This window comes from Rhipicephalus sanguineus, chromosome 1 (assembly GCF_013339695.2).
Source record: "Rhipicephalus sanguineus isolate Rsan-2018 chromosome 1, BIME_Rsan_1.4, whole genome shotgun sequence".
NCBI classification, from domain to species: domain Eukaryota; kingdom Metazoa; phylum Arthropoda; class Arachnida; order Ixodida; family Ixodidae; genus Rhipicephalus; species Rhipicephalus sanguineus.
In genome coordinates, this window is record NC_051176.1 from 214,741,321 (window position 1) to 214,756,514 (window position 15,194).

The 15,194-nt window shown below is 46.1% G+C and overlaps 1 protein-coding gene across 4 annotated transcripts in view; it reads left to right on the top strand.

Annotated features, from left to right (window-relative positions):
* The window catches only part of LOC119371653 (rhophilin-2), a 233,731-nt gene that overhangs the window by 192,759 nt on the left and 25,778 nt on the right, over positions 1–15,194 (top strand). For all 4 annotated transcript variants that reach the window (XM_037642100.2, XM_037642106.2, XM_037642113.2 and 1 more), the window contains exons 3-5: positions 11,380–11,508; positions 12,395–12,470; positions 14,049–14,126. In XM_037642100.2, coding sequence (XP_037498028.1) covers positions 11,380–11,508; positions 12,395–12,470; positions 14,049–14,126 — 283 coding nt within the window. The remainder of the gene's footprint in view (positions 1–11,379; positions 11,509–12,394; positions 12,471–14,048; positions 14,127–15,194) is intronic.

The following is a 15,194-nucleotide window of genomic DNA, read 5'->3' on the forward strand; positions in this document are numbered from 1 at the left end:
TAGGCATGGTTATCCCGCTCATCACGACGGCGTGGCTCAAATGTCGTCTTTAAGCATTGCTTCCGAAACGCCACAACTACGTTCAAATATGCCTCTAACTGATGCTCTGTGCCGCACCGCGTGCACCGTGTGTTCTAAACAGGCCATGCACTTCTGGGGACGAAAATCTCCAGGGCATGGGCTCCACGGGAAATGCGACTTTCATTTCTGTTAATGCACGATCAGTCTATAATTCAACGGATAACTGTGCAAGTTGCAGGAACTACTACAGGTTGAATCCTTTAATGGGAGGCTATGTGCTCACGGCAAGCAAGAATTCAGCTTTTTCGCAAATATCGTGACCTGAGCACTTTTGTATCTGATAGTATTCGTTCTTAACGCGTGCATGCATGCGATAAGCCCGCCTCGCAAACACGCGCACGCACGAAAGGGCCACGTGTTGGGTAGAAGTGTAATCAGTGTAGCTTATTATTAAATGGCTTCAATAATTACTTTCCTCCTGCTGCTGGAAACGTTCGTTGGCGGGCGACATACGTTGACTCGATCGTGGTCAGTTCAGACCCCCCACCCCCTCTTACTTTCCGAGCCGAGTAACAGATGCGGCTAATAGCGGGTCAACAGAGCGGAAAGTTGTCCGTTTTCCGCCTCCATTTATAACTGAGGGCTTGCTCGGTTGCTGCAAGCATGCGCGATACACGCGCCGCGGAGCCGGCGGTACCGGTCCCGTACTGCATGCAGTGTCGCCCTGTGTCGCGAGCGAGCGCCCTCGTACTTTTCCTCTGAGTCGACGATCGCATGCTCCACATAGTATATGCCGATCTGCACTACCTTTCGGGGGTAGAGTCGGAGGGGAGTTTCTGGGGTGTCCCTGTGGCTAATGATTCGGTCCCCTTTCTAGCCATTATTATTCCTCAGCCCAATCTCGCTCTCAGCGATGCCGCGATCAACTTCTACCCCCTCGACGCCTGCTTGGGTACATGGACGTTTTATTTGTTTCTGCGGTGTCGTCGTCGCATTGGCTTCCCACTTGCGGACGGACATTCACGATGGGGGCCCTGCGGCGCTCACGCTGGGGGATATACCGCGGGAAACGTGCCTGTAACGACCGGCTGGATAAATTATGTGCTTCTTTTTGATGCGATAGCGCACGACGATCGTACGGCTTTGGTGTCAAGGGCTGTCGCCGCCGCAGCGACGTTTTGGACGGCGAAGGAGTTTTGAGGGCGCGCCCGCATTTTTTCTCGCGAACGGCATGCTGTCTGTATGTGCCGTGTGGCGCCTTTGCCATGTATACCCCGTTCTAAACGGCAGTCGCTTCGCCCGCGGCGCTGGGCTGAAGCACGCCAGCCGAGTCAGAGCAAGCGCCTCGCGGTGAAAACAGGGGTACGGCTTGCCAGCTGCGAGTCGTGATTGCTTGGTTCACGCCGTTCTGCTCGCATTTTCGCGGTTATGTTGCTGCGCACACCAGCGTGCGGCTCGATAACGATTGTCAGCTGGCGAAACCGGTCGCATCTCCAGCGAGGCACATCGATTGGCCGCGTGTTTCTTTTGTTATTATTTTTTTTGCCCGCATAAGCAGCTCGTGTCGTTATATTTTCGAGTATTGTTACCACGTCACATGGTCTAGTGGCCTCGTATAGAAGTCTGTGCGAGGCGAGTGTTACGCAGAGGTGAAGTGTGCTAGAAATACTGATTATGTTCCGTTCTCAATTTTGTTCTTCTTTATGTGTTCGTGGCAGATGAATCTGGCAGCATGATCTGCTCACTGACATTGTAAACGCTTAGGAAATGCAACCAATAAAAGGTCGCACTTTCCCTCGCTTTTTGTCGACTTTGCACACTAACCAACGGCTTATTTCTTTTTTTTTTTGTTCTTTCATCCTAGCATACTTTCCTTTCGCAGTTGTGGTTATAAGCTCAACGATAAAACAATATACAACTTAGCCCCTTCCCGAATGAAGTTTCCCACCAATCATTCACCGAGTCATTTATCGACTTGAAGAGCGCATTTTAGAAGCCCATATTCACCGTCAGTAAATTACGCTGTGCTATATCCGAGAGTAAATGTGTGGTACATGTAACAAGCACCCAAACAGGCGCATTAAAGAAGACAAGTTGTTCCGTGTAAGTGTGCAGGGTCAACCACATCTAAGGGGAACACCTCATTAGTGTTCAAGCCACTAAAACTGGTACGCTTGTTCAAGGGGCGTAGGCAGAAATTATTTTTTTCGGAGTGTGTGTGTGGGGGGGGGGGGGGGGGCACGCACCTCCTTGGTCTGAAGTGGAGGCCGGGCAGGCAGATGGGATCAAGCGTCATTTTGTGCTCTGTATGCCATGGCAAAAAGAAAAAAAAATCGGGGGGGGGGGGGGGGGCACGGGCCCGTGCCACTCCCTGGCTACGCCACGGTACTTGTTCTACTTCACGAGGGAATATGTCCGTTATATGGCGTCTAGTCATGTTATCGGTAAGCACAACAATAATTTCCCGAATTATGCGTTAAACATCACCTTCTGTGACGTCTTGAACACTAATGAGGTGTACACCTTAGATGTGGATGACGCTGTACAACCATCGCACTGGCATTACCTTCTGAACACGAAGCGAAGTTTGTGGCGGCAGTATTCGCTTTCTGACACAGGCAAACCTCGGTGGCAGAACTACGGACCGTTGCTGCAACTGAGGGTTAAGCCCTATCGTGCGGCTTACGTAGTCCGTAAACGTAGTCCGTTTAGGGTGGTGGCGTCTGCGCATTTATACTGCTATCACGGGGAATAAGAGCCGGTGCTTGTTCGGTCGCCTCACGGTAGTCGGTCGCCCGTCTCTCTGGCTGGAGGAACGCGCGTGGGTCACCGTTGCCTACGCCATCCGTGGGCACGCGTCGCGAGCGGCTTCCGCTTCAGAGAAGCAGCCGGCGCTCACGAAGAATTTGGGTCTTCTGCCGCTTGCAGTCTGGTAGCGATATACTCGGTTATCTTTGTCCCTGCCTACGGAGAAACCGGCGAGTTTGGTTCGAAGCCACCTCCGATCGGGTCATTGGCCAGCCAGATCCATCTGCCGCTGGCGTCGACCGCTTTTCTGGGCCGCCGCGTCTGGCTGCCCTGCGCAGGAGTTCGAGGACGACTGTCATTTCGCGGCGCCGATGAGGGGTGCGCAACGTCGTTTAAAGATACAAGCTCCTTACATAGGCGTAGTCAGAGCAGGGGAGTTAAACCTCCTGCCCCCCCCCCCCCAATTTTTACAGTTGGCATGTACGCACACATAGAAACACACATATATACACATATGTGGGTCGTGCCCTCGTACACCCCGCCCTCCTCCTCTTGTAAAATCCTCAATCCTCTCTGCTCCTGTGACTCGCCGTGCAGCCACGTCTCGCCTACATTCGATAATAAGAGTAACATCGAATTAATTAGACCGGCCGGTTTAAGCGTTCTTTCAGAATTATAGTTTCCTTCATTTAGCGAGAAAAAAAAATTGCCGAAGCAAGTTCACATTTCCCTTTGAATTTCACGCCGAAGTCTGCACTATTTTGTGTGACGTCACTGTGAAATATTACTGCGCCTTTAGATTCCAAGGCGGCTAATGCGGTCTTGGCTGCGGCGAATGTCTTTTATTTATTTTTTTCGTCTTACTCAGTGTGTTTTTTTTTCCTATGCTCCGAAAACATTTGCTGTCGTAGGTCCCTTACAAAACTGTGTTTAGACAGTCTATAGACTGTCTAGACCCATTTGTAGACATTCTATAGACTGTCTACATACATTTTTGTACGGAGTGCGTGTTTGGCTACCACGTCTTTCCCTGCTGGTGCTTCGCTGCAGGTAGCCCAAATAGCTTGATCATTTGCGCTCTTTTCGACTCAGCGCCGTGGCATTGTTCTTTTCGGCCGCCCGTTCCGTGACTGCGGAGGCACTTGTCAACCGGCGGGACACATTCGTCGAGCGGAGCAAAACGAGAATTCGCCGAGCAGGTCGTTCGTTCACTTTCAGTGTCGCAAATGGCCGTCGATTTCGGTCGCGAAAGGTGGCGTTCACACCGTGACATTCCCCACACCTTTTCTGGGGCGCGGTGTCAAAATTCTGTCGATAACCTCGGGCCGCCCCTGTCGCCTTTTGGGCATTGAGCGCTTATAGAGTCCCACCGCTCGTTGGACAGACTCCAGGCGGGTGGGCGTGAACCTTATACAAAGATACGCAGTTGATTTACTCTGCTCAGTGACTCTGGTTGCACTTCGGCGGGTACGGAATGCAAAAGCGCTCGGGTACCGTATACGCTTTGAGTGCACGCTAAAGAATAACCCGGTGGCCTCCGGTCCACTATGGCGTCCCTCATTCTTCACTGCCAAAGTTTCGTGAAGTTAACCATTTTTGATGCACTTGCAGATGTTAGTGCTCTTGCGTGTTGCCCTCACAGCGTGACTTCCAGATGCTCCGAATACATTTGTGCGGTCGCGAGTATAACAACCTCTTCGTGGCTTAAAACGGTCGGAAAGTATGCAGCGACGCCCGAGTCGTAGCACACTCACACATACACGAACATAAGAAGGTATATGTGAATATAACGCACAGCGTTGTGTAGTTTTTCTCTTGCCGTCTTCCTGCATGCGCTATACACGACCTATCAACAAATCAGCTACTCTCGGCAACGTTTAGTTGGTCAACATGACAAAACATAACCAGCGTATACTTAATCGCCACATCGGCGTCTTTTTCCCGGTACGTTTAACATGTGTCTTAGTAGTGCGTTCGTGCTGCCGGGTGCATATTTGCGTATAGTCGAATTGCTGTCGTGACAGCGCGCAAAACGTCTTGACAAAATAAAGAGAGGAGTCGACTTATCGCACGCATTAATTATACCACGGCTTCCTCGTAACGGCGCACCGCTGGCGTCGCTCTGTCACGTGCGAAAAAGCAACACAAAGTGGCACGCTGGGGCCGCGACGCGCTGGTGGGACCGGTCAGCGCGCTCCGCATCTGTGTGCACGCGCCATAGGCGTCAACGACCTCGCGACGCGGATTACGGCAAGAAAGCGCGTCTGGGCGGCACCCGTAGCGACGCAAATGAGCGAATAGGAACGATGTCGTCGCGAAAGTGCATTAACCGACTTTGCGCTCGCTGCGAACTATACGGTATATATACGCGTCTGGTGCCGTGCTTTACTTTGTAAGCACTACCTTTGCTTCGTCAGCGGCGTTAACGTGCACCGGTGATTCGACGTGCCCGGTCGTTTAGGCGGCGAGAGGCCGGTGATATTGATAACGTTCTCTTCTGTGGCAGTTTATTGTATACGAGAAACTGAACTCAGAAGTGTGTATGGTCGTGGCCTGCGCGCGTGTGAGATCGACGCTCTGTATAGTGTTTGTGACTGTATGCAACAGCACTTCCGCAGAACAGAGATAGAGAGAATCCTCTATTGTGCAAGCGCACCGTTTGGAGGAATGTTTGTCGAGATCAGTCGGCTCACATCGTTCGACACTCGCCGCATGGTTTATGCGATGAGCCATTATTATTGTTACTTCAACACGTGGGAGGTGTGTGGTAGCTTAAGGTCACATTCCGTGAGGGGCTTTTGCGTATATATAAGGGCAGAATATGTCTCCCTTCTTACTGCTTAGCTCTATGATTAAACTTACGGCGAGATATGCGCATACCAGAGGGACAGAAAGAAATAAAATTTTTATTAATTGGAGATAAGAAAATCGGTATATATTTCAACCGATAGTCAGAATGCTAACTGTCGGTCCAAGACAAACTGCATCGTTATGGGGGACCGCCCTTCATGATTTGGACTCTGCCCAGAGTGACATTCTTTGTACGCTGGCAATCGCTCGTGTCGAAGTGCTTGTTATTATTTTTTTTCTTTTCGTGGCTGTTCGTTAGTTCAATATCGATTTTCGGTATAAACGGCTCTAACGCTGCCTACCTTTTCATTAAAAAAAAAAGTTCATCGACAGGTAGGTCACAGATCTCACTCAAGAAAATTTAAACATAACAATGCAACTTGACACGTATAAACAGCGACTCATTCGTAATACAATTACCTCTTGGTCATGAACATTCAACTGAAAAGAACAAAAAAAGCCCAATTCCATCCAAGCCTTCTGATAGGTCATTCGTGAATGTTTTGATGATTTAATTAGATAAGCATAGAAGATAAGTCTAAGTCTATGGCTTTTACGGTGTATGCGACAACTGATGCATTTGCACCGTGAAATTGAACAAGAGCTAGCGTCTTAATGCGGAATCATAGTGGTATCTTCAATGTCGCTTTTTTTTTCATGTCCGAGATATGCATGTCGCAAACATGCATATCTCGGAACTGATTCGCCTATGCTGGTTCCCGCGTGAAGTCTCGTGCGCTGATAGTCGAGAGAGCTCGAGCGCTCTGCCTTGCTGTGCCGTCCCCTCTCCCTTCCGTAAGCCTTTTCCTGTGTGGCGGGGCGAAAAAGTGAAAGAAAATGAGCTACCTTTCGAGGCTTGAATTACAGCAGTAATGCTCTCGTTGATCCATGCGCGCCAGCGACCCATGTTCCAAAGATATTCGTTTACGAAAACGAAGATTCAGTCCTGCCGCGGTTTCAAGCTGTCGTTCGGCGGTTTTTTTCGCCTCCGTAAGGGTCGCACTTACGCGTCACCCATTCCGCTGTGGTTCGATTGGGACTTTGCAAAGGCTACTCCTAGTCGTATTCGGCACAGCAATGTCGCTTCACTGGGGGATCTCGTTAACCCTTTTTCGTTTAATGTCCCATGTTAATAATTCCTGCAGGAATCATAACGCTTCACAACAAATATCCAGCACGGAGAAAGACAAACACCAAAACAAATTTAGAAATACGATCGTCACCCACTCTTACTGCATAACTTTGGTGCTGCAGGTAAGCGTGGTTCTCCCCAATGATTAATCATAGAGAAATCCGCCGAATTCGGCGAATTTCCATGCGTTTGGTGAAGCTTGTCATGGGCTAGCCTGCGGTGTATGTAATGGAGCATGCTACATCTCGTGTGGCACAGTAATGGCCTTCCAATATTTTGTGGTCATATTTTTCACATCGTTATGATTAGAAATGATGTCGCAGAACCGTACACAGCCTGCAGTGATCTGATTTGTTTGCACTTCACGAGAAAATAATTTCGTATATATATATATATATATATATATATATATATATATATATATATATATATATATATATATATATATATATATATATATATATATATATATCACGTTGCCGAAGACTACGATGATCGATTCTTCTTTTATTTATCTGTTTGTTTATCATTCAGATACTCAATGTAAGATTAAGCATCTGATCCTCAAACCTCTCACTTTTGACAAAATTTTGACCAGGAAGTGTTAATTAAGGAAGGATCATGTACGTGGGATATTCTTGCAGCGTTGGTTCTAACAGGAGAATACACCTGTGCGATAATATGTATACGACCACCGCAGTCTTTTCTGCCGACGTCTGTGCGCCTTTTGCGTGACAGAGTATATGAAGCGTAAAACTATCTCTTCACATCTGTGTAATTTAATATCCTGGTAAGTGCGCTTAGCAAGAGAGCCCATGCAGCAGAAGAAAGTATGCGAAAGGAAAGCGATATTTTGAGCCGTATACAGGGTGTTCAAGTAAAAGTTATGGCAAGCAATAATAACTTGGTACAAGTGGACCGTTAGAGTGAACGATCTCCTCCTGCGTACCTTACCCTCTCGTTACTATTTTTCTTCGGTCTGTCTGCGGCTCTCGGAGAAAACCGCCAATTGAGGTCGTCTTTGCGTTAATTACGCGCTGCTAAGACGTGGGAGAAAACGAAGACACCGAAGGTGCGCTGCGGTCGGCTCGCACTATTCCCGTATAGCGGGGCTAATGATAACGAGCCGAAAATCGGGTCGTGGCTTTGGGCCGCCGAGTAATTGGGCCCCTCTCGCGTTGACCTTGAAGCGAACCACGCCGTGGCGCCCTTGGGAACGCGCTGCGTGTGGGGCTTGCGTGTCGTGTTGTTGCCGCTTTTGTCTTGGTGCGATCTGGGCCGCGGTGGCATGCGCGTCGGGTGGACCCCGCCACGGCAGTTGGTGGTGCCCCTCCCGTTTCGCTACGCGTTACAGTGGCAGGCGCACTCCGTGTCGGCGACACACGCCGCCGGCCTCGCCGGTGCTCGACCCCGGCGGCGCGCTCTTTAATTGGACCGCGTCGTGACGACGATGCCGTGCGCGCGTGTGTCTTCTTTGTGTGTGTGTCCCATCGCGTGTAATGAGTGTCGTCGAGACTGCATGTGATGATGATAGAGAGGGCGGGGAAGGAGTGATGCGGGCCGCTCTCACTCGTCGAAAGGAAAAACGAAACCAGTTTGGGCGAAAGCGTTCTTTCGCCCCGTGCATGTCATTTTCAGGGTCACGTCTCTTGGTCGTGGGTGCACGCCGGCGTCCTGCATACTGGTCCCAGATCCCCGTGCGTCTTGATCTCGCGCCGCGCGTGATGTGCGACTTCACGCTTCGCGTGCCACGCCTCGCTATCGCCCCGCGCTCTCTTCGCTACATGCCTCGGAAACACCTTGTAGCGCCCCCCCCCCCCTCTTTTTAAATTTTTGTTCTTTTAGGCGCCTGTGTGCGTGAAAGTGAGCGGTCTGCTTACTGCAGACTTGCTGTAAAGCCACGTTCTCGCTTTTCTATGGTTGTCGCGCGCCGAGAGGTGTGCGCTATATCAAGTGACGCTCAGGTCTTCTTGCTCAAAATTTAGAAAAGAAGTCGGGGAAAGCGCTTCCTCTTTTGATTACGTCATTGCCGAAATTAAGGCATGGCTGGATAGACGAGAGGTGTATATAGGAAGCTTTTACTTGTGCAGCAGATAACGGGCAGCCCAGGCTTATGCTTGATCGAGACGCGAAATACGCTTTTCGAGGTACATACAGAAGCGAAGAAGTTACTCCTTTCAGCGCTGCTAAGGAGTAATATGTGGTTGGGAGGCCGCGTTAGGAAATTCTTGTGGCACGATGGATTTGCAAAGCGGCCCCTAGTTAGTACAAGACGCGTACTACAAGTCCAAATCTTTGCACGATTTTATACCAGCTCACGTGGTGTTCTAGCGAAGTCATACACTGGTGAGAATTCAAATGCAGATTTGTATCAGTCTAATGAAATTTTGTATTTGACTTTATGACCCACAGAATGACTATAATGACGGGAAGCAACAATTTATCGTTAATAAAGCAGAAATACAATTTGTAGTTTGGTATGAGTCGTGGAGAGCATACTGTATTTAGATATTGCGTCGAGTTAGGAACCTGCCGTGAAACTTTACGATTTGCTTTGAACCACCATGACACTATACCTCGCAATACAATTTGTTTTACTTGACGGGAGCGATCTGCAAAAAATGTTAGCTATCGATAACGTTATAGGTCGCAAGCTTTTCTCTAGGAATTTTCGCTGAGGTAGAAGCTTCCAATCAAAAAGCTCCACAGATGCGCGGAATATCGGATAAGCATCGCGCAACAGAAATGTAATACGAGCAAGGTCGTTCCGTCCTACTTTTTTTTTTTCTTTTTGACAGCGTGTGTTCTTTTTTCTTCGGGCACATTTATACCGGATCCGTTTTATTGCGATCGTTGCTTCCGATGACCGCGCATTCTTCTCAATTCTTGCTGTGGTAAACGTGCTGCTCGTTTCGCTGTCCTATCTGGCGGCCTTTTGCAAAATGCATGACCTGCAGCTGTGGCGGCCCGCTCGCGGCTCCTGCGCTGTTTGAATGTCGTTTTGGTGTGGCCTAATCCACCCCTTGTGGCGCCATTTCACCCACCACGGGCCAAAATCCAGTCGAAATCGGGCAGAGAATCGCGGCGACGTGTTCCCCGCAAGGCCTTGGCACGTTCGCGATCCCCCTCCCCCAGCTATCCATACTCCAGCCACGGCGGTGCGAAATCCCCGCGAAGAGCGCTCTTTGCCCCGCAGCGCCACCAGCGCGACCACGGAGCGCGGCGCACACGCAAGATGCGATACGTGAAAGTGCTTTGAACGGCGTTATGTAACGAACATTGCGCACGCATGTACAGCGACACTGACACGCCTGACTGAGCAACCAACTAAGCTTCTTCGACAGATCAACTTCCGAGCAATACGACAGCGCTGTGTTCAAGATTGCGTAAGACAGAAACTAAGCTTTATTGCGAAAATGAGCGTGTTCCAATAGTGATAACGAAGTCTGATTAGCATTTTTAGAGGCCGCCGTACTTTTTTTTTTATTCACAATATACTTTGTTGCAACCTTTTGAGTGCACTGTCAGTTTGCTTTGGAATGACTAGACGAAGATGCCATAAGGCAATGAAAAAAAAAATTGCGTCTATCACCAAAAACATGTCACACAAAACCGGACTGCAGTTCTGATGGAATCATTAAAGAATATATGCACATGGACATGCACATACGCCATGTTAAACTTCTTTGCACTTTCTCTTGAGTGCATGCAGGCCAGCAGAGAACTAATGCAGAACTAGGCTTGCATTTCAAAAAAAAAAGGGGGGGGGAACCATTGCAGAGGGCACACACAGCACCAGAAAAATGAGGACGGAGGTCCTGTACCCATTAACTGGCGCAGGCAAATCAAAGAGACCTTTAGACTCAGCATTAAAAAAAAAGGATCCAACATGTCTAACAACTTCTAGAAGCTACCGGGTTAACAGTCATTAGGAAGTCTTCAGTAAAGAAGGAAAATGGATGGTATAAAGCAAAACATTTGCAATTGACCATCCAGAAAGCTAATTTTCTTATGAGAGAGTGAAACAGAAAGTATGCTAATGCACTTTTTATGGGATTCACCTGTGTAAAATGCTTTATATAATTTTAGTGCACAAATGCTGATAGGTAACCGCAATGTCTTCAGTGTTCTGAAAAATGCGCACAAGATTTATTGTAGAAGTGACACTGAAGAAAAATAATTTATGCTGTCTTGCAACTTTTTTTAATGCCTCCCATCCTGTGATGTTATCTGTCTTACTGCTCACATTGGCACCATGGGCTGTTTAAAACCTATCTGGCCTTGTTTCACAGCCATCGTGCTCAATGCAACAGCCATTGGGCAGAATTCTGGCCTTGTTGGTTTGATGTACTGCAAGTGAAGTGCAAAAAACACATGGGCAGAGGTATCAGCATATGTGTTGTGTTATCCCTCTGCCCATGTGTGTTTGCACTTGGTACACTGGCTGCCACTTTCATCACTCGCAACAGGCCCACATTTGTCTGATAAATACTTTGCTTCTTTTAAGTTATTTGCCTCATCTTCCTGCATGCTGTCTTTGCAGCAAGGCATTTTGCTGAGATGTTTTTTTTTAATCAAGGAGTACACTGTACCCGAAATTTGAGCAAGCTTTGTGTTGCTGTTCACAGAGCTACGACAAACAAGAAGCTTCGTGAGACAGTTGCTCTGGAGCTGAGCTTTCTCAACTCAAACCTCCAGTTGCTGAAGGAGCAGCTGGCTGAACTCAACAGCTCTGTGCAGATCTACCAGAGTGAGAAGTAAGTAGGGTGGCCACCACTCCTTTTTGTCAATGAAAAGCTGATTGGAGTGTGTTTAATGGGGCATTGATTATATAGATAAGTTTATCATAGTGTAGGAACACTTGGAACTATTTGCAGAAAAACATCAAAAGAAGAAATATTGTGAGTTTACGTCTTTTCCTTTGCCTTGTGTGCTTTGCACACTCTTGCACTAGTCTTGCACAAAGGCTCTCCTGCTGTGATATGTTGGTCTGTCTAAGTATGTGCTACAGTTTTAGCACATAGACATGCAAGACCTTCTAGAAGACCAGTGCAAAGCAGTCTAACCATATGTTCACATTCAGCAGTTTTAAGTTGTTTAAATGGTGGAGACAACTGTAAACTTAACCTGTCCATGTTGCTGTGGCATAAATGATGTAAGGCTTAAGTATTAAAGTACCCAATGTGGATGTAGATTTGGCTTCCATCTGCGGCAAGTCATCATTTCTTCCACCTCACTTTCCTTCACCTTGTTATTTCTACATATGAAATAAATTTTGATGAGTGCGAAATCTAAAATAGCTTGTGTGCTTAGTTTTATGTGCTCGTAATAGAACTCTTGGTAGTCAAAACATGTAAAACCCCAGAATTTAACTTTAATTTCAATCTCAGTTAAACAGGACAATAGCTTTCCCTATGCATTGCATTCTCTGGCTTCATTGTATGTTACTTCATACCATTAAATAACCAAAAATTTTCCTCCTTGAATCCCCTTATTCTTCCTGCTTATTAAAATGGATATGTTGTATGTCAAAGCTGTTAAATAGCATGGAATGTTTTCATATACCCTGTCAGTTTATCACATGGAATAAATAATGAACATAGTTCACAAGGCTTATTGTGCCTGTGCTTGTGACCTATGCAGCCAGTCTCAAGTGGTACCAATGATCCCTCTTGGCCTCAAGGAGACCAAAGACATTGACTTCAAAGAGCCTTTCAAGGCAAGTGTTTATTACTTATCTGTTTGGCCCACTACACTTGGTTGTCTTGGTCTTGATTGGCCCTCCAGATCAAGTGACGTGATAAGTGAAGCTTTTGTCTATCTGCTTTGTATGGTAGTACTTTAGAAAGAAAAAAGAGCTTCCTTGGTTTCCTCTGTTCTCCCTCATTACATAATGAGGGCTTTGAATTCGACAGTCTGATGCCATAAGGTGGTGTATGAGTTCATGTACTATGTGGCACCTGCAGCTAAAAGGACGTTCCACATTTGCCTCCATGGCCATGAGCGATGGTGGCTGACGGGGCTAATCTTGCCTTTATACACAATAATGGCAAGGTCAACTGAATCAAGGTGTCGGTTTGACTCCCACTTGTGTCAAGTTATCTTTTCTTCCACTTTCGTTATTTGCCTTTATTGTGTTTACCTCTTCACTTCAGTTAAACGTCACAATTGATTTTTCCTATGCCCTTTTCTAATTTCATTGTTTGTTTTCTTCCTGTGGTTATAACTAGCAGTATATTTAGCTCCTTGATTCCATTTATTCTTCTCAGTGTGCAAGAAAATTATGCACTTGTACTTGGGATCTGTAAAACATGAAGAGGGCAACAATTTCTACGTGTAGTTTTTCTGCAGCATTAAGCTGAGTTATGGATCAGAGCAATGCTGTTGTATTAATATTATATTTTAATACGATAGGTGTCACCCTTTGTCATCGGCTCTAGTATCATCAGTGCACTAACAGCACCACCACTGTGGTAGAGGATTAGGGTAGAATGGAATTCGGCAAATATTACCAGTAATACTGTAATTGGTAATTTGACACTAGGTTCACATGTAACTGTGGAAGCACTAACACTTCCCATTGGTTAATATGTCCTTGTGGCATAAAATTATACATTTCTAGTTTTGTCATCACTGAAACAAATACTTCAGAAATTATGACAACATATATGTGGAGTTGGAATTAGCTACATGACATCAGCAAACAGCATGATACTTATTTTTAGATTTCTGTTGATTATCCCTGTTCTTGTCACATTCAACATCTTTACTACTGCTTTTATGCTTTTCGTTATTCTTTTTAGTACATATGTCATTGTCATAGGATTGCATACTTCTGTGTGTGCTTCTCTGCTTCCTTCACATGGTGCTTGTATTCACCTTTTTTTTCCCTACTAGGTGCGTTGTACATTGGGCATACTCTAATATTCTTATTCTATACTTCGCTTTTTTTTTCTTTTTTACTATTATGCCCCTCAAACATCAAGCGAGGCCTATAAAAAATTAAGAGCAAACAAAAACAATTGTTTCATCCTATGTTTGGCCAGTATTGCACTTCCAGTGAAATTTAATTAGGATACCAATATTCTTGCCAACAAATATGTCATGGTGGTAGAACCACACACACGTATGTCTATACTAAAATTTGTAATAGTAGTTGGTGTCCACATATAATACCAAAGCCTCTGTGTTTTGGTGGATATACCCGCGTGTTTGTGGTCAAATGTTTGTATTACTCTACATATGTCTGTACTCAATTTCACAGAGGTAATATCATAGCTTCCCTGTTTCTTGACAGGACTTCATTATGGAGCACTACAGTGAAGATAGTTCTGTGTATGATAGCGCCATTCAGGAATTCATGGATGTTCGGCAGGTAAGTGACGAGAGATGTCCTGTTTTCTTTTTTTTTAACTGAAACCATTTTGTGCCTTACTTACAGTGTGCGCTTACGCATCTTGCCATACATGAAGTAGCTGTAGTGTTAATGTCATATCACAGCTAAGCTTAGAGAGAGAGGCAAAAGAAAGACAGGGAGCTTAAGCTAATGGTCATTGCTGATAAGGTGACAGTTGTCATTGTTGGTGATAAAAGGGATGGATTGCGAAATGTTTCTATTTCTTAGGTGCTCTTACACAGCTGGGAATGAACGTTGATCTTAGGAGGTTGTTACGATTTACCAGAGTGAAATGCAATCATACCGCGAGCACAACTGAGCATAACATCTTGCTGCTCTCTTCATCCTACTCCTCAGAAAATGCTTGCAGCTGGGGGCAGAACTGACAGGCTTTTCCTTTTCATCTTTCATATCTGATTTCTCTTGTGCCTGAAATAACAGTTCCATTGTTGCTGTACTCATTTGTGAACACATTTGTGTCTTCCCAGAACAATATACCACAAGCAGCCATGCAACAGTGCCATTAATCTGCTATATTGCTAGGCAATTCTACACTTACTACAGCTGTTTGCACATATTTTTGCTGATGTAAATGCGCTATTCATTCTGTAGGTAGTGCATTTTAACAAGAATGCAACCGCTTAAGGAGGAATTGTGTTGAAGCTGGTGCTTGCACAACTTGGACAAGGGTGTGAATGTTTGGAAATATGATAGGATTTTTCAAAGTCTTAAGGGCCTTGGTGTAGTAAGTTTGGATACGGTGCGATATTTATACCACTGCAAAAATGCTTCTCATGTACACTTTTTTGATTTTGAAATAAAAGATTGATTTGTAATCATTATTAATTTGAAATCATTGCAACAAGCACCATTTTTAGGTGCAAGAACTATCGTGTGCTTCAAACTAGCACTTCATTATAGTGGTGCTTTTTGTGAAGTATCATTGTGCATATTTGTCACAATGATGAACTTGGAATTTTATGGCATAAAGCAGCTGCAGGTAGAGTGTTACTGGCAAGAGGGGGTTAAAAGGAAAGCAGCACCGAC